General features: G+C 55.8%; 1 protein-coding gene across 1 annotated transcript in view; it reads right to left on the minus strand.

Annotated features, from left to right (window-relative positions):
• The window catches only part of LOC144932497 (XK-related protein 6-like), a 58,137-nt gene extending 41,421 nt beyond the window's left edge, over positions 1 to 16,716 (minus strand). The window contains exon 1 of the mRNA XM_078856641.1: positions 14,025 to 16,716. Within this exon, the coding sequence (XP_078712767.1) occupies positions 14,025 to 14,761 (737 nt within the window). The 5' untranslated portion in view covers positions 14,762 to 16,716. The remainder of the gene's footprint in view (positions 1 to 14,024) is intronic.
• Between the last annotated feature and the right edge of the window lie 5,771 nt (positions 16,717 to 22,487).

A 22,487-nucleotide genomic window follows, 5' to 3' on the forward strand; every position in this document is an offset into this window, starting at 1 on the left:
ATTTGTGATAGCCAGGTGGATTCTGACAAAGGAGCTATGTAGTAGCTCAGTGAGCCTTACTTGGTAAACAACAACAACAACACCAATGTTTAATTTGTAATAATGCTACTACATTCGCGGCTCATTCAACGCGACGCATCTGTTGAAGGATGAACCCCCCCCCCACCACCACCACCACCCCCCTCTCCGTACGTGGAGTGGAGGGACACGGGGGGGGCGGGCCCGGGAGGTTGGGATGACGATCCGGTCAGGATGGGGCGGCGTGGCCTTTGGCAGAACGCCCGGGGGGAGATTAAGCAACGGGAACGTCGAGTCGACCGTCATTTGTAATTCCTTCCCATCCCCCCCACACACACAACCCCTTTCCTCGTATTCTTTGGTTCTTTCGGTAAAGTCACGTATAAAGAGAAAATAATCAATTAAATACTAGCATACGACGTTTCGATTGCAACACAAGCAATCATCATCAGGTATAAATGAAAGAGAAAACAAACCGAGTATACTTAGAAATACAATGCAATACAACACAGAGAGTCGGCTAACATAACATTCAACACCCCACCTGGTTGATTACCTTCTGATGATGATTATTTGTGTTGCAATCGAAACGTCGTATGCAATTATTTAATTTATTATTTCCCCTTTCCTCGTCCCTACGCTCACGCGAGTGAGCGCAGGGGTTTAATCGTGTTTTGTTGTTGTTGTTGCTGCGTGCGCGTGCGTCTGTGTCGGCAAGAATCGCGCCGAGTCGCTGTCGGCGGTATGACGCGCGACGGAAGACAAACGCGGTGACGTCAGCGCCGCGGAGATGGAGCCCGCGAACAAAGAGGGACATCCGCGAACAAAGAGGGAGCCGCGTCTGAGCCGGAGGAGCGTGAGCGGCGGTGCCAGGGTGCCGGCGTGTGCCACGCGCGGATCATTTTGCCACCATCACCGACACCCCCCCCCCGCCGTCGCCGCCGCCCCCAAATCCCCCTATAGCAGCCAATACAACAAAGGCGAAAGATTCACCCGTATAGCCTTAAAACACCTTTTTTTGGGGGGGGGGGAAGGCAAGTGCTGTTCGCGAGTAGCCCCTACGAAGGTCACCACGGTACGACGAGGTGGGGGGGGGGGGCAACGCCACGCCCGGTCGCCCTCGTCTCGCGAGTGGCGATGTGTACTACACACACCGATGTGGACTACACACACCGCACTGGGCAACTCGTTCGAGGCCGAGTCGACCTAGGGGAGAGTCCCAGCACCGGTTCAGACAATCGTCACCGGTGTTGACCCGACTCGCGCTTGCCGGGGTTCGTGGCACAACGCCGCACCCCGCCGTCAGCCAGCGTTGTACCACGATCACCGCCATGCCGCTCCCCGCACCACGTGATGGGAAGCCCCCTCCTCTCATCCAGCAGCAGATCGACACGGAAGGACCGTGGGGGAGAACTGCCCCCCCCCTCCAAGGGCACCGCGAGTCTCCCTGCCTCAAAACGAGCGTGGGGGTCGGCGCTCAATTCCAGGGAGCCCACGGTGGCAATTCCACATTGCCATGACGGGTGGATTACTTGTTCTGCATAGAACAGGGGTGGGGGACGTCCGGCCCACGGGCCGTATAAGGCCCGCGAAATCATTTGGTGTGGCCCTGCCAAGGCAACCGCAGGCAGGACTCGAAATTCAATAAATCTCGGAGCAAACCTGGAAAAGCAGTTGCGAGTAGCAGCAACATCATCAATCCCAGCAGCTAACATCACCCCACGCCTCGCCAAAGAGAAGCAGTTCCAGACATCACATTAGGGGTGTGAGTTAATTTAATGTTTGACCAAATATTATTTTTGTATGGCCCATGTAAAAAATATCCAAATGGCCCTTGGCAGAAAAAAAGGTTCCCCACCCCTGGCACAGAACGACTGCTATCGCTGACTTCTCACAACGACGTGCTCGCTGACTTTGGTTACCCCAGCAAGGGACGATGGATGGACTGTTTCGGCCATCGAACCAGGAGCAGAACTCGCAACTTTACAACTCGAGAGCGCCGCCTGGGCTGTCTGAGAGTGGCTCCCCGCCAGAGACGTTCCGCATTTAAGGCTTTATGAATTTTAATCGTGGCCGTAATAGTAATTTTATAGGCCACAAAACTGCGGATAATGAAAGAGCTTAAATTAAAACGGTATAAATAAAAACGATAAACACTTTGTTCAAATTATACACAGGTCCCGAGTGGAGCGGTGGCGCCACGGTGTTGGAGGGGAACCGCGCTATGAATCCCCGAGTTCGACTCCCGTCCGCGGCTCACGTCAGCGGCGAGTGATACCCGAACCGGCCCCACGTCACGAACCCGTACCGACCACTCGAGGGGAAGTATGGTCAAGCAACCTCCTGTGAGCCGTCACGGCTTGGGGAGGGCCTCGTCCAGCGCTGTGGGCTGGCACAGAGGGCCGTGACTGTGCGTGGAGACTGCGAGCAAACGGTGGCCCAAGCGAACGGTCAGATTGCACGGGGAGGCACGCTGTGGTCTGTGGGGGGGGGGGGGCACGCTGTGGTCTGTGGGGGGGGGACGCTGTGGTCTGTGGGGGGGGAAAGGCACGCTGTGGTCTGTGGGGGGGGCACGCTGTGGTCTGTGGGGGGGGGGCACGCTGTGGTCTGTGGGGGGGGGGGCATGCTGTGGTCTGTGGGGGGGGGGGGGGCACGCTGTGGTCTGTGGGGGGGGGCACGCTGTGGTCTGTGGGGGGGGCACGCTGTGGTCTGTGGGGGGGGGCACGCTGTGGTCTGTGGGGGGGGGCACGCTGTGGTCTGTGGGGGGGGGGGCACGCTGTGGTCTGTGGGGGGGGGCACGCTGTGGTCTATGGGGGGGGGGGCACGCTGTGGTCTGTGGGGGGGGGGCACGCTGTGGTCTGTGGGGGGGGCACGCTGTGGTCTGTGGGGGGGGGGCACGCTGTGGTCTGTGGGGGGGGGGGCACGCTGTGGTCTGTGGGGGGGGGGCACGCTGTGGTCTGTGGGGGGGGGGCACGCTGTGGTCTGTGGCACGCTGCTGTGGGGGGGGGGGGGGCACGCGGCACGATGTGGTGTGGGGGGGGGACACGGGGTGGTGTGGGGGGGGGGGACACGCGACACGCGGTGGTGTGTGGGAGGAGCACGCGACACGCTGCACATCGTCGTCGTCGTCGGAGCGGCTGCCGGCACAAAAAAAAATAAACCCATAAAATTGAAATACAACGAACCTCGCTTCGTTCCCGCTAATGCGGTTTTACTGCCTGCAACATTCACGCTGCGTTTTAGGCGAATTACTATTTATTAACTCGGCGTGCGCTTTAAACGGGGGGAGGGGTGGGGGGGTTGGGGGATACACCATATCGGGGTGTTCGTGCAACTCCAGCCCGTCCGAGACCATCGACCCCGCCGCTCCTGAGAGAAGTCGCTCTCCTCCGCGAGCCGGATCCACGCGCCTCCTGTGGGTCTCTGTGCGATTCCACGGGACCCCTTTTTGTGAGTCGATGGATCTCTGTTGCAGGTCATCGTCGACTGGGCTTAGAGAGACCATCACAGTCGCCGCACCCGAGAGTCTGGTTGTCACCGCTCCGCTGGAGGGAGGAGCCCCAGGCTGCTCGGAGGCCAGAGACTCTGAGCCGACATCGCTGGGAACGTGGGTCTTTGAATGTGGGTCTCAGCGGCCCTCCGCGATTAATCAAGTCCCGCGGATTGATGGTCGCAGCCCAGTCAGTCATAGGTGGTCTCACACAGAGACACATAGACTCACACAGAAATCCATTAACTCACACAGAGACCGATATAATTATATAGGGACCACCTATAGTCAGATAAAGCAGAGACCCACAGATATGGCCGTCCATAGGGGGGTGGGGCCAGGGGGAAATCCCACCGTGCCCCCCCCCCCCCCCCTCAACGACTTTGAAACCGTGACGTCAAGCGCGGGGCCCCCCAAAGCGCGGGGCTCGGGACAGTCGCCCAGATTCCCCATACCCTCGGGACGGCTCCGCCCACGGACTCGCATGCTTTGAGTGGTAATTAAAGCGCGTTCTCAAGTGCCGCACATTGATGGTCTCAGTCATGAAGAGCAACAGAGAGAGAGAGTGAGAGAGAAACTGAGAGGGAGAATAGGGACAGAGAGAGGGAGGGGAGAAACAGGTACAGGGAGAGACATAGATAGAGAGAATAAAGAACAAATAGATACTGAAAGAGAGAACACGTACAGAGATACTGAAGAGAGAATAGCGACAGATAGATACTCAGGGAGAGGTCGACCAGGTAACACGGAGAGCGAGAAAGAATAGAGGCAGACAGATACAGACAGACAGACAGAGAGAGAGGTCGACCAGGTACAGGGAGAGAGAGAAAGAATAGAGGCAGACAGATACAGACAGACAGACAGAGAGAGAGGTCGACCAGGTACAGGGAGAGAGAGAAAGAATAGAGGCAGACAGATACAGACAGACAGACAGAGAGAGAGGTCGACCAGGTACAGGGAGAGCGAGAAAGAATAGAGGCAGACAGATACACAGATAGACAGAGAGCGAGAACAGGGACAGAGAGATCGAGCATCAGCTCGTAAAAATCTTCCACGTGGGAATCTCTGGGCGGAGAAGGGGGGGGGGGCGTGGCTCTCGCGGCGCCCCCCCCCCCTCCCCCCTACGCGGCTCCGCAGTGACCCCAAGTGAAGGTCACCGCCAGGACGATCCCACGGAGTGTGGGGCAGCATCTCAAGTCGCGGGCCCGGAGCGCGCGCGCGTGGTGGTGGTGGCGGTGGTGGTGGCGGTGGTGGTGGTGGCGGTGGTGGTGGCGGTGGTGGTGGCGGTGGTGGTGGCGGTGGTGGTGGTGGCGGTGGTGGTGGCGGTGGCGGCGGTGGCGGTGGTGGCGGTGGCGGTGGTGGTGGTGGCGGTGGCGGTGGTGGTGGTGGTGGCGGTGGTGGTGGTGGCGGTGGTGGCGGTGGTGGTGGTGGTGGTGGCGGTGGTGGTGGCGGTGGTGGCGGTGGTGGTGGTGGTGGTGGCGGTGGTGGCGGTGGCAGTGGTGGTGGTAGTGGCGGTGGTGGTGGCGGTGGCGGGGGTGGTGGCGGTGGCGGTGGTGGCGGTGGTGGTGGCGGTGGTGGCGGAGCGTTGCAGTGGGAGCGGAAGAGCGCAGCGCTTCGAAACCTGGTGAACCCAGTTCGATTCACGCTCAGGTGCCACCAGCACAGGTTTGGCGATTATCCGAACCGGTCCTGTGCCTCTCCCTAGGTCGACTCAGCCTCAAATGAGTACCTGTGTAAAAACATCGTCACCGGGGAGACAAAGGCGTTCGGGCGTGGTGTTGGCCGCCCAGCGCCTCGTGTACCGTGGCGGCATTCATAGGTGCTGCTCGCTAACAACACTTGCCCCAACAGTCTGTTAAGGCTACGCGGGGGATCTTTGTCTTTGTGCGCGCGAGCGAGGATGTGCGAGGAATGGAAAGGCTCGCTGTCAATTTACCTGCGTCGCTTACAGTTCGCAGTGCGACTACAATGCCTCGTGGATTTGCGTTGCGTCCGAATGCGAACGCTTCTCAACACGTTGGACGGAAACGCTGGGCATATAAATATGTACGTGTGTTGAACTTTTTTCGCACCGTACGTTGCCGACCGTGCTGATCGGACGTGCGAAAATGTAGCTTCTATAGAGAGGCGGTCAGTCATAGGATCTCTGTGTGTGAGTCCATGGGCCTCTGTGTGTGTGTGTGCCTGTCGAAGTATGTGGGTGTCTATGTGAAGTTACGGATCGCTGTGCGAGTCTAGATGTACAAACTAGATTCGAAGCTTTCGTGAGTGCAGGAATTACTCTTTGGTTCTTTCGGTAAAGTCACGTTATGTAAACCTGTACGGACCTATATACATAGCACACTTTTGATTTACATAGCGCGTACATGTAATCTCGGGACGCCGTACAGAAACAGTGGGCATATAAATTTCGATTTAAAGCTTTCGTGACTGCAGGGATTCATCTTCTTGGTTCTTTCGGTAAAGTCACGTAGAAGGGAAATAATAAAATGATAATTTTAAAACATAATACAATAAAATAATAAAAATAATAAAACATTTTAAAATACATTTCTCACGACGTTTCGGCCACAACGCAAGCAGCCGTCCTCAGGCGCTGTCTTTCCGACAGACCTGTTCTTCACCTGAGGACGGCTGCTTGCGTTGTGGCCGAAACGTCGTGAGAATTGTATTTTATTATGTTTTAATTGTATTACTTTATTATTTCCCTTCTACGTGACTTTACCGAAAGAACCAAGAAGAGTGGGCATCTATATATACAGAGATACGGTCGCAAGAGGACGGAATTGGCGTCGGAGTTCGTTTGGCAGGAATTGGTTTTGTACTTTGGAGAGCTCTGGCGTCGGGCATTGCAGCGTTGAACTTCGTTGCAGCGCCACTTCACGTTTTCGACGATACACGTAACAGGCTCACAGCGAGATATGTTCGCGTTAAGTCTGCGAAGAAGATGGCATTTCTAGGTCACGGCGTCTCTCGCCACGGCCGCTATGAACCTCGTGCACAGAAAGAAACCAGCAGTCGTGAAGCGAGGATCTCCGCAGCGCTGGCTGAGTCTCTCGAATGGCGCACATCGTGATGCCCTGAGCAAGTGGGTCTCGGTTCAACTCCCCTGACGTGGACAATCACGGGCTAACAAGGGGCGGGGGGGGGGGTCAGGGCCTCGTGTCTCTCCGGGGTCTCCCACGGAACGAGCGCCTCATTCGAGAGGGGGGGTGGGGGGTGAACACTCCGTCTCCTCGTCATCTGGCAGCGGCGTTCGGCTCACCGATGTCGGTACCCAGATCGTCGGCGTCGTCGTGATCGTCGTTGGGCAAGGTTGGCGACGGAATATACCCGCGAGGTTGGATTTTTTTTTCTGCGCGCAAACATCGGCGGGGCTCGCACGCGCCCACCCACGCGAGCGTTAGAACGCGAGTGGTGATGGTTGTGGTGCTGGGCAGGACGTGAGTGGTGATGGTTGTGGTGTTGGGTGATGGTTGTGGTGTTGGGTGATGGTTGTGGTGCTGGGCAGGACGTGAGTGATGATGGTTGTGGTGTTGGGTGATGGTTGTGGTGCTGGGCAGGACGTGAGTGGTGATGGTTGTGGTGTTGGGTGATGGTTGTGGTGCCGGGCAGGACGCGAGTGGTGATGGTTGTGGTTTTGGGTGATGGTTGTGGTGCTGGGCAGGACGCGAGTGGTGATGGTTGTGGTGCTGGGCAGGACGCGAGTGGTGATGGTTGTGGTGTTGGGTGATGGTTGTGGTGCCGGGCAGGACGCGAGTGGTGATGGTTGTGGTGTTGGGTGATGGTTGTGGTGTTGGGTGATGGTTGTGGTGCTGGGCAGGACGTGAGTGATGATGGTTGTGGTGCTGGGTGATGGTTGTGGTGCTGGGCAGGACGTGAGTGATGATGGTTGTGGTGTTGGGTGATGGTTGTGGTGCTGGGCAGGACGTGAGTGGTGATGGTTGTGGTGCTGGGCAGGACGTGAGTGATGATGGTTGTGGTGTTGGGTGATGGTTGTGGTGCTGGGCAGGACGTGAGTGGTGATGGTTGTGGTGCTGGGCAGGACGCGAGTGGTGATGGTTGTGGTGCTGGGCAGGACGTGAGTGATGATGGTTGTGGTGTTGGGTGATGGTTGTGGTGCTGGGCAGGACGTGAGTGGTGATGGTTGTGGTGCTGGGCAGGACGCGAGTGGTGATGGTTGTGGTGTTGGGTGATGGTTGTGGTGCCGGGCAGGACGCGAGTGGTGATGGTTGTGGTGCTGGGCAGGACGCGAGTGGTGATGGTTGTGGTGTTGGGTGATGGTTGTGGTGCCGGGCAGGACGCGAGTGGTGATGGTTGTGGTGTTGGGTGATGGTTGTGGTGCTGGGCAGGACGCGAGTGGTGATGGTTGTGGTGCTGGGCAGGACGCGAGTGGTGATGGTTGTGGTGTTGGGTGATGGTTGTGGTGCCGGGCAGGACGCGAGTGGTGATGGTTGTGGTGCTGGGCAGGACGTGAGTGGTGATGGTTGTGGTGTTGGGTGATGGTTGTGGTGCTGGGCAGGACGTGAGTGGTGATGGTTGTGGTGTTGGGTGATGGTTGTGGTGCCGGGCAGGACGCGAGTGGTGATGGTTGTGGTGTTGGGTGATGGTTGTGGTGCCGGGCAGGACGTGAGTGGTGATGGTTGTGGTGCTGGGTGATGGTTGTGGTGCCGGGCAGCGTTCACCGGCGCCTTGCTCCGGCGTCAGCGCGCAATTGTCGCGCGGACGTTCGAGCGTCGGAGGTGTCAAGGCGCCCAATTAGCACGTGGAGGGTACGGCGCTTGGGAGCCAGGGCGCTTGGGAGCCAGGGCGCTTGGGAGCCAGGGCGCTTGGGAGCCAGGGCGCTTGGGAGCCAGGGCGCTTGGGAGCCAGGGCGCTTGGGAGCCAGGGCGCTTGGGAGCCAGGGCGCTTGGGAGCCAGGGCGCTTGGGAGCCAGGGCGCTTGGGAGCCAGGGCGCTTGGGAGCCAGGGCGCTTGGGAGCCAGGACGCTTGGGAGCCAGGGCGCTTGGGAGCCAGGGCGCTTGGGAGCCAGGGCGCTTGGGAGCCAGGGCGCTGGTACGTTGTGGGCGCTGGAGCGTTGTGGGCGTTCGGAGTGCGCGGGAGGTGAAGCACGCGGGCTGCTGGAGCGGGTGGGAGTTACTGCGCCGCGGGGAGTTCAGTGCGCGCTGCGCTTTGACGCGAGCCCCCCCCCCCCCCCCCCCCCCCCGTGAGTTGCTGCGTTGCGAGTTTCCCTGCTCAGCGGGCGAGTCGCCAAGCGGCGAAGCCACGGAGCGAGGGAGAAGCGGCTGGAGGAGGAGCAGGAGGTGGACCGGGAGGCTCCGTTAGCGGTCCGGCTTGCCCGCTCACCACCGGTTCGCACGAAAATATTCGACAAACGTCTCCCGCCGTGCGCTCCGATTGTTTGTGCTCCTGCGCCGTCCTACTGACTTCGCTGCGGACCCTCCACTTGAACTCGGACACGTCTCATCTGAAGCGGGCTCTCGCACCTGCTTGCGAATGAAGTTATCGACCCGTAGATATTGAGCCAAAGATAACGAAGAATCGCGACTAACCACCACCGTGTCGCTCAACGCGGCAGGGGACGGGGTGGAGGAGGGAGGGAGCGGGGTACCGTGGTCAGTCGCCTGCGTTTAACCAGGCGAGAGAGAGAGAGAGAGCCCGTTGACACAAATGGGATTGAACTCATGTGTCTGTGGAAAAATCACTGTCCGCCAGCATTTGGTGGGAAGAGCACCAAACGTGGCCGCGAGCATCCCTTCGTGAAGGGAAGTGCTGCGCAACGATCGTGAACACACAAAATATTTTTTTTTAAAATAGATGCAGTGAATGGGCAAAATGGTGTCGACAGAATTCTGTTGCAAATTTTGCTGCGAAGTACAAACTCGTGCCAACCCAGAGACGAGCCCCCCCCCCCCCCCCCCAGCACATCCGTGATTACAACCCGCGGTGGCTGCCAACGTCCACTAATGGAGGGGCCGAGGCCCGTGCCTTTGCAGAAGCCACTATCTGCGACAACAACAATATCTTCTTGGTTCTTTCGGTAAAGTCACGTAGAAGGGAAGTAATAAAATAATAAAAATAAAACATAGTAAAATTATTCCGCTTGATATGCAAATTCCTTTGTCAAGGCGCCCAGCTTATATACATGCTCCAAGCACGTGTGCTGTTTCATTCAGACTCTGTCGCCTCGACGGACCTGGTTTTCACCTGAGGACGGCTGCTTGCGTTGTGGCCGAAACGTCGTGAGAATAATTGTATTATGTTTTATTTTTATTATTGTATTACTTCCCTTCTACGTGACTTTACCGAAAGAACCAAGAAGATGAATCCCTACAGTCACGAAAGCTTTAAATCAAAATTTAACAACAACATCATAGCTACAAGCGAACTTCCTCTGCCTTCTGCAAGATGCCGCATAAGTGTATTTTCTGTCTTCTCGGTTCTTTCGGTAAAGTCACGTAGAGTGGAAATAATAAAATAATAAAAAATAAAACATAATAAAATAATTCTCACGACGTTTCGGCCACAACGCAAGCAGCCGACAGAACCAAGAAGATGAATCCCTGCAGTCACGAAAGCTTTAAATCGTGTATTTTCTGGTCAATACATATCAGAATCAGAATATATTTCCATACTAGAGGAATGCGATGAGCTATAATGCTTATTTTTTCCACAGATATCCAGTAGATAAATCGGCCCACGAAATATCACAGTTACTGCGTACAGAATTGTGCCATATTGAAACATTTACATTTAGGAAAATACCCCATTCATAACATAATAATGAATAAAATGTACAGCACTTTGCCAATCCCTAGCTGGATAATGGACTTCCCCTGTAGGCTTAGGCTTTGTTGGTCATAGGCGTGGGGGTGGGGGGGTGTGGTGGGTGGTTGTGGTGTAGCTCAGGAGCATCTCCACTCACTCCTCGTTTATCCGTGGGCCTGAAATCGAACCCGGGGGCTTCGCTGGACCTCGAGACCGCAATGCCACCAACCGCTGCGCCTTCCTCTTACGTGGCCACCAGGTGAGAGCCGATCGAGACGGACGTGGATTTTTGTTGTTGTTGTTGTTGTTGTTGCGAGGGAGACCTGGGAGGGTGATTCGTTCGTGGGAAGTGAACGCAGAGCGCGGCTGTGAAGCGGGACACAGCGCGCAAAACGGTCGCAATTTCAGGACCGTCTCAGGGTGGCGAGGCCACCTCAGCCAATCGGTTGCCACACAGGGATCGACCACTGCTTGCTCGACACTCCTGCCTGGCACCACAACCATCAACCACTACCACCACTACTACAACAACAATCCTGCCTGGCACCACAACCATCACCACGACCACCACTACTACAACAACAATCTTGCCTGGCACCACAACCATCACCACGACCACCACTGATACAACAACAATCTTGCCTGGCACCACAACCATCAACCACTACCACCACTACTACAACAACAATCTTGCCTGGCACCACAACCATCACCACTACCACCGCTACTACAACAACAATCTTGCATGGCACCACAACCATCACCACTACCACCACTACTACAACAACAATCTTGCCTGGCACCACAACCATCAACCACTACCACCACTACTACAACAACAATCTTGCATGGCACCACAACCATCAACCACTACCACCACTACTACAACAACAATCTTGCCTGGCACCACAACCATCACCACTACCACCACTACTACAACAACAATCTTGCCTGGCACCACAACCATCACCACTACCACCACTACTACAACAACAATCTTGCCTGGCACCACAACCATCAACCACGACCACCACTACTACAACAACAATCTTGCATGGCACCACAACCATCACCACTACCACCACTACTACAACAACAATCTTGCCTGGCACCACAACCATCAACCACGACCACCACTACTACAACAACAATCTTGCATGGCACCACAACCATCACCACTACCACCACTACTACAACAACAATCTTGCCTGGCACCACAACCATCAACCACGACCACCACCACTACTACAACAACAATCTTGCCTGGCACCACAACCATCAACTACTACCACCACTACTACAACAACAATCTTGCCTGGCACCACAACCATCACCACCACCACCACCACTACTACAACAACAATCTTACCTGGAACCACTACCAAAGACAAAGATCCCCCGTATAGCCTTAACGGACTATAGGGGCAAGTGCTGTTAGCGACACCTATAAAGGCCGCCTTTGTCTCCCCAGTGGCGATGTTTACACATCGCACCAGCTTTCTCATTTGAGGCCGAGTCGACCTAGGGGAGGCCCAGGACCGGTTCAGATAATCGTCACTGGTGTTGGCCGTGAGCGGGGATCGAATTCGGGTCGCCGAGTTCGTGGGGCAGCTCACGAACCGCGACACCACCGCCGTCCTCCCTGCTAAACGACACCTCACAGTACCACCACAACCACCACGAGAACAAAGCTAACTACAACCACTATAACAAGCACCACTACAATGACCATGACGGCAATTACTAGAACAACAACAACAACAATCACTACACTACAACAGACGTGCTTGACACTGCAACTATCACCGTAACGAACATTTCTATAGCAACAATCACTACAACAACCATCACTATAGCAACAATCACTACAACAACCATCACTATAGCAACAATCACTACAACAACCATCACTATAGCAACAATCGCTATAACAACAATCCTGCTTGGCACTGCAGGTTGGAGCACGCCCATCACGGTGGTGATGATGATGATGTCATTTCTGCCTTAAATTCTCAATGAAATCTCACGTCTCCTTTTTGAATAGGGCACTGCTTCATTATGGCGATGTTTGGCCAATTATATAAAAAAGGAATGTCAGTAATTTTTTTATTGCAGGAAACCGGAGAACCCTGGGTGACCCCCACCAAGGCATACGAAAGGGCAACACACACAGCTCCGCACAGACAGATTCAATAATCCACTGTTGTCCTTTCATCTGGCCGCATCGCAGCCGAGGCCTGGAACAGCAGTCACTCACGCAAGCACTCACCAGGCTCAGAATCCTGCCGCTGATCTTCCCAGATCTGATGAGATTTGGGCTGATTTACTAGAAATGACAAAACAAAGCAGCATTCCATCGGCCAGGGCAACGTCCACCCTGAAGACTGTGAGGCCACACTTCGAATCACCTCTGCTCAAGGTCAGCGGTCTGATGTGCCCTGTGACCCAATGACTTTGCCACCCCCCCCCTCTCACATCGCTCTCCCCCAAAACTCTCGCCCCCTTTCTCCATAGCCCAGAGTCCTGCCGGGGGGCTTTGGACCCCAGTAGCAGTTGCAGCGCCTGCACACGCGATATCTACCCACATACACGAGGACACGCAGGAGACCACGCGTGGGCCGACTGCTGGGGCGGGTCGGGGGGGAGGGTCAGGCCACGTGCGTTAAATGGAACTCGTCACCACGGCCTGTGGTGCGAGACGCCGCGGAGACGCGATGAGGATGCGGGCTCAGGAAAGCGGACAGAAATGGGAAGATCGGCTGCTTCGATTGGCACTCGACTTCACCAACCTGTCGTTGTTGTTGTTGCTGCTGCTGCTGTTGTTGTTGTTGTTAAATGAGGGCTAAAGCGAGCTACTGCGTTTTTCAAAGCGTTGCACAGAAATGCGACTCGTGCCCGTCTGAATGAGAGGTTTTTAAAGAGATATCTTTCTGTTCCTCTTTTTTTTTTCTTCTTCTTCTCCGGTTGTGCTATCGGTGTCATGGCACGAGACGAATAACGGTGGGACCGTGTCCTGCGTTCGGAGAAAATGCCCGCGGAAGGCGATGTCACAGAAACACGACCGAGCCCCCCTGCTAGACGACATCACGCGCACACAAGGGGGCGCCGCGCTCTCCAATGCGCCCTGCGATGGAGCAGACCGATGGATCGATATTCCTTCCGTGGAAGACGAACCAAATGGTAACTGCTTTATTCTCTGAAGTGAACAAAAAACAAACAACCCGAATGTGTGATTCGTTGTTCGCGGTCATGGCTTTGCCGGACACGGGACCGTCAAACTCGCTCGACTTGAACAATTCGGTTTAATCCGGGGGCGACTGAGATTCTGGATTCGAGCCGAGGATCTCAGCGAAAATGGCACAACAAGAACGCGCAACATCGCTCCGTGTGAAAGAACCACACCGCGATCTGTTCGTAACAAAGCAAAGCAATTTCTTTTTTTAAATTAACACAATCACCACCGCCACCGCTTCTTCACAACAAAGAAACAGCAACACAAACAAACACAACAGCCCGACGTTTCTCGGGCGATGGCCCATTTTCAGAGGAGACATGAGGAAGAGAGACACCGCAGCAAGTTTGAATGACTTGTGTGCACTGTACGTTGTATGCACGGGGGTGCGGTGCAGAGGGCGTGGGGTGGTGTTAGACAACAACCTAAACACACAACAACAACAACACACACGAAGGGCCATACCCAAACGCACACCTCGCGCAATCCCTCGCTGCCTCAAGCAGCGGCGCTCACCTCCACGCGAGTCCCAGCTGCAGCAGATGCACCACGCTTTGGAACACCCACACCAGGCCTCGGTAGCACCGCTCCCCCGCGCTCGCCGTTCCAGCCGACCCCGCCGCCGCCGCCGTGGTGAGCGGCGGCGGGGGTGGCGGCGCCGCTGTTCCCACCGCCTCCCCGCCACCGGCCGCCACCGCCACCGCCGGCCCGGTCGCTGCCCCGTCCGCGCCGGGCACCGTGCCGCACCGACCGGCGGCGGTCGCGCTGCCGGTCGCCCCGAGGCGAAAGTCCTGGGCGAACCATCGCAGGCTGAACGCCTGCACCACCAGCGAGGGAGCCAGGGCGAAGAAGAGCGTGAGGCCGAACCACCAGTACTGCCGGCTCGCCAGGTACTCGGCCGAGAGCCACGCGTCCGTGCCCGAGTCGAGCAGCAGAGTGAGCAGGCCGCAGAGGCCCCACGCCAGGTCGGCCGCCGAGTAGGGCACGGGGCTGGGCGGCAGCCCCGAGCGCGGGGCGCAGCAGCCGCAGCAGCCGCCCGGGCCGGCCCCGTGGGCCCCGTGGGCTCCGTGGGCTCCGCCCTCCGCCTTGTCAGAGCGCGCGGGTCCCGCGGGTCCCACGGCGGCTTCGGCAGCCGCGGGGTCCGCGGGCAGCACCACGGACAGCGCCAGCGCGCCGGGGTCCGCGTTGGGAGGGCACGGCCCGGAGAGCCCGTCCGACTTGGCGGCCATGGTCAAGGGCAGGTGGTCTATCATCGGCGCTGGGCGGGCTGCTGGGCAAGGCGGCGGTGGCGGCGGTGGTGGTGCCGGATTACTACTTTTGGGTCGTGAGAAGCCGTGGAGGATTCCGGTGGCCGTCGATGGCGGTGATTTCTTGGTTGGCGCCGTGAGATTCTATCTAGAAGGCTAGTGGGAGGGAGGGTGGTGGTTGGCGGCGGTGGTGGCGGTGTGGACTCGTGGGTGGGTGGGGGGTGGAGGGGGAACCTGGAACCCGTCGCGGCTCCCTGCCTCTGGAGTCCAACACCCCCTGCGCTACCGCACGCGCTGCTGCTGCTGCTGCGCCGCCCGCCCTGTGTGGACGGCCGCCGCGTCCGTCCCGCGGCCGCCGGCGGCGATGGGCATGGCGGGTCGGGCGGGCAGAGGCGGGCGGTGGCAAAGACAGAGGCGGACGAAGAAGGCAAAACCACCCCCCACGAGCGCCGTCAATAGGAAGGAGGGAGCACGCGGGTCCCAGGAGTCCCAGCAAGAGCCGTTACCCAGCGGCGCCGGCGGCGTTGCCAGCAGATGGGGCAGCTTCAACGCACCAGCAGCGGCGGCAGTGCCAGCACCAGCAGCATGACGGTCGGAGTCACGGCTCACACACCCCACCAGTAAACCGGCACCAGCAGACTAGGCAGGAGCAGCTAAACCAACACTAGCAGCAGAGGCGGCAGCAGCGGATCACGATGTTACACGCGCGGTCGGTGCAGATGAGGTCCCCGTAGCTCAGTCGAGGGACGTCATCAAGTCCTCTGTGGGCCTGACCAAGAGGTCCCACAGACCCCTCAGCCTCATCCCCTCCATCACTTCGTGTCCACGCGGGTCTCCATGCGCAGCCCAAAGCCAGAGAGAGAGAGAGAGGCTCGGAGCGAAGGAAACGAATGAGTGGATGAATAAGTGAACACGGGCTCGGAGCTAGGCGCCCGCTGGCAAACAAAGAGTATATTTCAAATCAGCAGGGTCATTGCTCGCTGGATATCTCGCCGGCTCCGCAGTGGAGGTGACAATGGGGCGATGACGATGATGATGTCGGTGGTGGTGGTGATGATGATGGTGATGATGGGTCGGGGGTCTTGGTTGAGGGTGCAGCGAGCGACTGGGTTGGCGCTGTGAACCGAGGTCGCCGAATTCTGGGCGAGGATTGGTGAGCGCAGAGATCATGCATGGAGCAAGAGGTCTCTACGGGGGGCATACAAAGCCCATTGCATTCACTGGCAAATAAGCAAAATCATCATCATTATAATAATAATAACAACGGTGAAGGTAATTACAATGCACGTGCATGCACAGGCACAAATATTTATGTAAAAATGAGGACGATTGAAAAAATAATCATCTTACTGAAATGATAATAATCTTAAAACAGACGCTGTGGATTTAATACATGTAGCATTATTTAATATTTAATACGGCAGCGTTATTAAATATATATTGATATTTCTACCACTGCATATGACCCATAAAACACGTTACAAATTAACGGCAAAAAACCCAGATGAATGCAAAGAATGAATAATTGCATGAATTGATTGAAGAATGAATGACACCACCGCGATCTGTTCCGTCTCGTTCCTTCGCTTCGGTCCTTCCGTCGCTTTTCACCGCCAGCTCTGGGCGCTTTGCTCGTCCGTGTCGCCCCGACCTCCCTCTCCGCCCGATCTCCCTCTCAGCCCGATCTCCCTCTCCGTCTGATCTCTCTCTCTCTCTCCGCTCGATCTCCGTCTGCGGGTATCAGGCAGGGTGTGGCCTTGACGCCGCCGAGAGGAGCGAACCCGCGTTACGAATCGAAGGGCGCTCTCTCCTTCCTCTCCCCCTCTCTCTCTCTCACTGTGCCTACCTCCTCGCCACCTCTCTTATATGTCGCTCCCCGTTCCCTGAATCTCGTCGTGCTCCCTGCATCTCCCTCCCATCACTCTCCCATCGCTTCCCCAACCACCCCCAACCAACCCACCCACCCACCCCCCTCTCTCTCTCTCCAACCTCTCTCCTCCTCGATCCTCCGTTCCGCTCTCTCGCCTCCCTCCGAATGTCGTCTCTCTCCTCTTCCTCTTGCTGCTCCTTCCGCTGCCGTTACCGCTATGCCGCCGTCTCTCTCTCTCTCTCTGTCTCCTCCTCTTTCTGTTCGCTCTTCCTTTCTCTCCCCTCTCTCGACTGCTGCTCGCACGCACGCACGGCTCGCTCGCTCAGCCGAGGGAAGTGCATGCCCAACCGGTCAGAAAATATATTGCAGACGAAATCACGAATCCCCTCCCCACCCACCACCACCCAACACCACCACGTCAGGATCTCAGCTCTCTGCGTGTGTGCAACACGCGCAGGGGTTAATTCGAAAAGTTGTGGTGTGCACTGATAATTTTCTCACGCGGGGAAGAGACACAGACACAGGCCTAGATGAAGACAGAGTCAGAGATACAGACAAAGGGAAAGACAAAGATTCCCCCCCCCCGTATAGCCTTAACAGAATGTTGGGGCAAGTGCTGTTAGCGAGTAGCACCTATGAAGGCCGGCACGGCGCACGAGGGGGTGGGTGGCCAGCAACACACCCGGTCGCCTTTGTCTCCCTCGTGGCAATGATTACACACCACACCAGGTACTCATGTGAGGCTGAGTCGACCTAGGAAAGGCGCAGGACCGGTTCAATAATCGTCGTTTTGGCCGTGAGCGGGAAACGAACCCGGGTGGCCACAGCGTGGTAACCGCTACACTACCGCTCCTCACCGGATAAAGCTAGACACAGAGACACAGACAAAGCGAAATACAGACACAGACAAACACACCAGTGCAGAGAGATAGAGAAAGAGAAGCATAGAGAGAGAGAGACGAAGGGAACAAACAAAAAACCCCACGGTGTAATTGGCATTGGCCAAGCATCCCAATGCTGCAACATTCCCTGCAAGTGACCCAATCAGCAGCAGCAGCAGCAACATCGCCCCCCTACTGCGAGAACTTGGCAGGGTCCTCCTGAACACGAGTCTTGAGACTCAGGCGAGGCTTTTCTGGGCAAACGAACGTAAAACAAAAACTGGTGTTAATAGACAGACAGACGCAGTGAAACACGGAGATGCATAGAGAGAGAGAGAGAGATCGATAGACGTAGTGCAATATCATCATACGAAGAGAGACAGGCACAGATGCGTCGAGAGATAAATAGAGAGACAAAGAGAGACGCGCACGGAGTAACACAGACATGCAAAGAGAGATAGACACAAATCAACATCGAGAGAGAGAGAGAGAGAGAAATCAAGGGAGAGATAGAGAGACATCGAGTGAAGCAGAGTCAGAGAGACGTGCACACTGATCCGAAGCCAAACGTGGCATTTCCAGATGACTGTGGCAGGAGCCAGGATGTTTACAGGACGGCCGCTGTTGACGTCGTGAAATCGTGAGATTCGTCTCAATGATGACGACGATGACGACGGCACCGAAGTCACGAATTTAAAAAAGTCGACGCCCAATGAATAAACGCACCACTCATTATCAGCCATGCTTTACCCGCTGCTGGATGGAGACCTCCCCAATCCACCGATAGCTCTTGCAAGTGAGCTGATGTCATCACTCTCTCTCTCTCCACAGACACATCAAGAGAGAGAGAGAGAGAGACAACGAGAGAGACACACACACACAGAGAGAGACGTGCCACAGAGAGACAGAGAAACGAAGAGTGAGCAAGACACGGACAAGAACAGAGCCAAATTTGAGACAGAGAAGGGAGCAACATGGGCACAGACCCACAGTCATCACTCCTTGCACCAGCCCCCCCCTCCCCCGCGTTGGTAAATCCATCCCTGGAGCATTGGGTCGCATTGTCAATGTGCGGGAGCAATTAAGAATTCATCCGAGCAGCCAGACCCCCCCCCCCCCCAAAAAAAAAAAACCCCACACCGCTGTGCTGCAGAGCGCTTTGTGACGGCCTGTAGCCCAGAGACAATGTACTACGAACTACTGCTACTTGAGGGAACGGCATTGTAATTACAAAAGTGGCATCACCACTTCGTTAGCAATTGAAGCCACCGAGGCCACTGTTGGGATTTCGACTGCGAACGGGGAGCGTTGATGGTGTTGTTGTGGTCGTCATCGTCAGCCATGATATTCTTAGTTTTTTTCGGTAAAGTCACGTAGGTAAAAACATTAAAAAGTAAAATAAAATAAAATTAAAAATCACGACGTTTTTATTTTTATTTTATTTTACTTTTTAATGTTTTTACCTACGTGACTTTACCGAAAAAACCTAAGAATATGAATCATTGCAGTCACGAAAGCTTCAAATCTAGAATTAGTCAGCCATGATCTATTCGCTGCTGGATGAAGGATTCCCTAAGCCGTCGTCATCTCTCGCCGTCTCGTGATGCAACGACCTTCCACCACCACCACCACCAACAACAACAACCACCACGGGTATCACCTCCACACCACATTTCGCCTTTTCACGTTTCTCACTTCGTCACCTCTCTCTCTCTTCCTCTCCCACAATCTGTCACCCCCCACCCACCCTCCCTCCCTCCTATTACCCCCACTCCATCCCCGTGTCTCTTGTCGGGTGACTCCAATCATCACGCCGCTCGCAACAATTAAGAATTAACAAGCGGCTCCCAAAGGTTCCCCGGGGCCCCCCACACCCCACCAACGCCTCCGCGCGCCGCCCCGTGGGCTAACCCATGGAAATAAATAAATAAATACATAAACAACGGAACATTGTGAAGTGAGAAGAGACTACAGGGGCCGGGCTCAGCGGTTCTAGCGTTGGTCGATTCGCGATTGGACGGTTCCAAGTGCCTGCTTCGATGGGGTGTCGATACAACCCATCAGCCCGGTAGGGGCCGATAAGACGGGTATCGCTTCGTGGGGGAGAAGTCACACTGAAATGAGTTTGCCCTTTTTGGTATGACTGCCAGACGCGTCATATGAATGTGGAATTTCCGACAATGGCTCAATGCCAGCTCACCGTCGCTTATAACCGCGAGAGCGATTGACGAGCCCGAGGGGACGTCCGCTGTGGAGATGGAGCGATGGACGCAGCTTGTGCGTGCAGCTGCCCGTGGGTGGATCGCTTGACAGAGCTGGAATCTATCGCAGGATATGGAGCAGCTTCGGGGAAGGGAGGAAGGGCTTCATGCAGCAGTGGATTGGCCATGGCTGGGGATGATGAAGGTTATCAACATAATAAAATAGACAATACGACTAACTACTATGTTTATACAGAAGCTACCTAGCCACAAATGAACGAAGTGGCCTATCACGTGGAAATGTCTAGCAACCAAAAACTCTAAACGCATGCCGATTCTTAACGTGGAGGGGAAAAAAAAACCAGGAGGACCCGGAGAAAAATCCACGGGACCGCGTGGAGAGAGAGAGAGAGGGGCATGCCAACTCCTACCATACAGCAGGCGTCAGGGATCGAACCCACGGCTCTCCTCGTATCCCAGGCGAGGGAGAGTTACCACCTCGCCACCGAGGGGCCCCAAAGGTGAGCGAGAACGCGTGCCTTGTTGCAGTGTCTCTGGGAGCAGGGGGTCTGAATGCAACTTGAGTGTACCCCGTTGCGCCGCGTGTCGCCACGTGATTTCATCGGCCCTGATGAAATTTTGAACAATTAATAACGTGGATGGGGGAGGGAAGGGTGGGGCAGAAAACATCCCTCAATTAATTTAGCTCCGTCCCTTGAGACTGCTAATTAACACCATCATTCTAACAAAGTATTCAGAGATGCATTTAAGTTGCGCGCGTTTCCTTTGCACCGCAAGCCGGGTTTTTAAAATTTAGTTTTTTTACCACCGCGCGGGTCACACAGGACAACAATCACGGCTCCTCTCTAACCCCTCTCGACTCGTCGGGGGTCTGAGTGTGTCGTCAGGTGAGTGGTCTGTGAGTGATGTCAGCTGAGGGGTGAGTGGTCTGTGGTGCTATCCAACAATAACAACAACAAAGATCCCCCGTATCGCCTGTAACAGACGGTTTGGGCAAGTGCTGTTAGCGAGCATCAGCGAAGGCCGGCACGGCACACGAGGGGGTGGGTGGCCAGAGCAACGCTCGGCCGCCTTTGTCTCCCCAGTGGTGACATTTACACACCACAACAGGTACCCATTTGAGGGCTGAGTCGACCTAGGGGAGGCCCATGACCGGTTCAGATAATCGTCGCTGGTGTTGTTGGCCTCGAGCGGGAATCGAACTCGGGTGGCCGGGTTTCGTAGCGCAGCGCAGCGGTGCCTGCGTATCCCTCACAGGTGCTCGCTAACAGCAACGCGCGCTCGCCTGCTCGAGCCACGCGGGGTGATGGCTTCGTCTTGTTAGTGGGGAGGAGGCGGCGAGAGGCGCTGGCGCCACGGTGGAGGAGTGAGATCTGTAGAGAGAGTCGGGGGGGGGGGGGGGGCGGGGGGGGTCACCAGGGAAATGCCCCTCGCCTTCGCCTGGCCGCATCTGTTGGTCCGTGATGTGTGGCCGTCACCATGCGAGACGCGCTCCCGCAGGACGCGGCACTGCTCGCCGCCAGTCTCCCCGATGATGATCAATGAAACCGTCCGGGGATTGGTGGATGAGCAGCGGCACCCCCCCCCTGCCCCCTCCCTGCCCCCCCCCAAAGGGTAGGGGGGTGGGAGGCGAGGCGTTCCACGTGGGGGTGGGGAGAGGCCACGCCCCTCGAGGAGATGGAGCGATGGAATCGCTAAGGTGGACTGCTGCATCTCGCGCCCAATGGATTGTTTTTTTTGCATCAGCAGGATCGCTTCGACAAAGGGAATGGGAGGCGTCCCAGAGGGCCCATCCTCACGAGGAGATGGAGCGATGGAATCGATAGAATTGGCCCGTGCGCATGTGCTGCGTGGATTGTTGGATCGCGCGGGGGGGGGGGGGTGAGAGACGGCGATGCCCGTGGCTTGATTTTGCCCGCTGATGACGAAGATGATGATGATGACGACGATGATGACGATGATGATGACGACGATGATGATGATGACGACGATGATGATGGCGACGATGAGTAATAATTACCCACTTTCCTCGTCCTGTGGATGTACCGTATACATCGACACGGGAATGTGGAATTTCCACGTCTGGCCTGAGGGCCGTCAAGTGGAGCTGAGTGCCGGCTCGTTGTTGATTAGAGCAGGAAGAACAATGCGATTTAGCCGTGACATTAGACTCCTATTTCTTAAAGAGTCTCAAGACTCCATTTCGGGAGGGTCCTGCGATAGCATTGGGATGTTTGGACAATGGTTTTTGTATGCGAGAAGAAGAAGAGGAAGAGGAGGAAGAAGAATCGGAAGATTTATTTGTTCCGGAAGAATCCGATGAGCTGTGAATCTCTTCTTCACAAATCGACAGTCGGGGCGAGTCAGGGCGTTACAACAACAGACAGCACAGCTTTAATTCTAGATTTGAAGCTTTCTTGACTGCAAGGATTCATATTCTTAGGTTTTTTTCGGTTAAAGTCACATAGGTAAAAAAAATTTAAGTTAATGAAAGTAAAATAAAATAAAAATCACGACGTTTCGGAGGCAACACAAGCTTCCGTCTTCAGGTGGAACCATCACATCACGTTTGTTGTATCAAGTAAATGAGAGATTCCAAGAGATACTACCCCGTATATATACTGGTTGAGGGGGGGGGGATGGGCTAGGACAGGCCGCCTTTTTTAAATCCTTTATATTAAGTTCGCTTGCTTGCTTGCGTGCTTGCTTGCTTGCGTGCTTGCTTGCTTGCGTGCTTGCTTGCTTGCGTGCTTGCTTGC

This window comes from Lampetra fluviatilis, chromosome 5 (genome assembly GCF_964198595.1).
Source record: "Lampetra fluviatilis chromosome 5, kcLamFluv1.1, whole genome shotgun sequence".
In the NCBI taxonomy this organism is placed as follows: Eukaryota; Metazoa; Chordata; class Hyperoartia; order Petromyzontiformes; family Petromyzontidae; genus Lampetra; species Lampetra fluviatilis.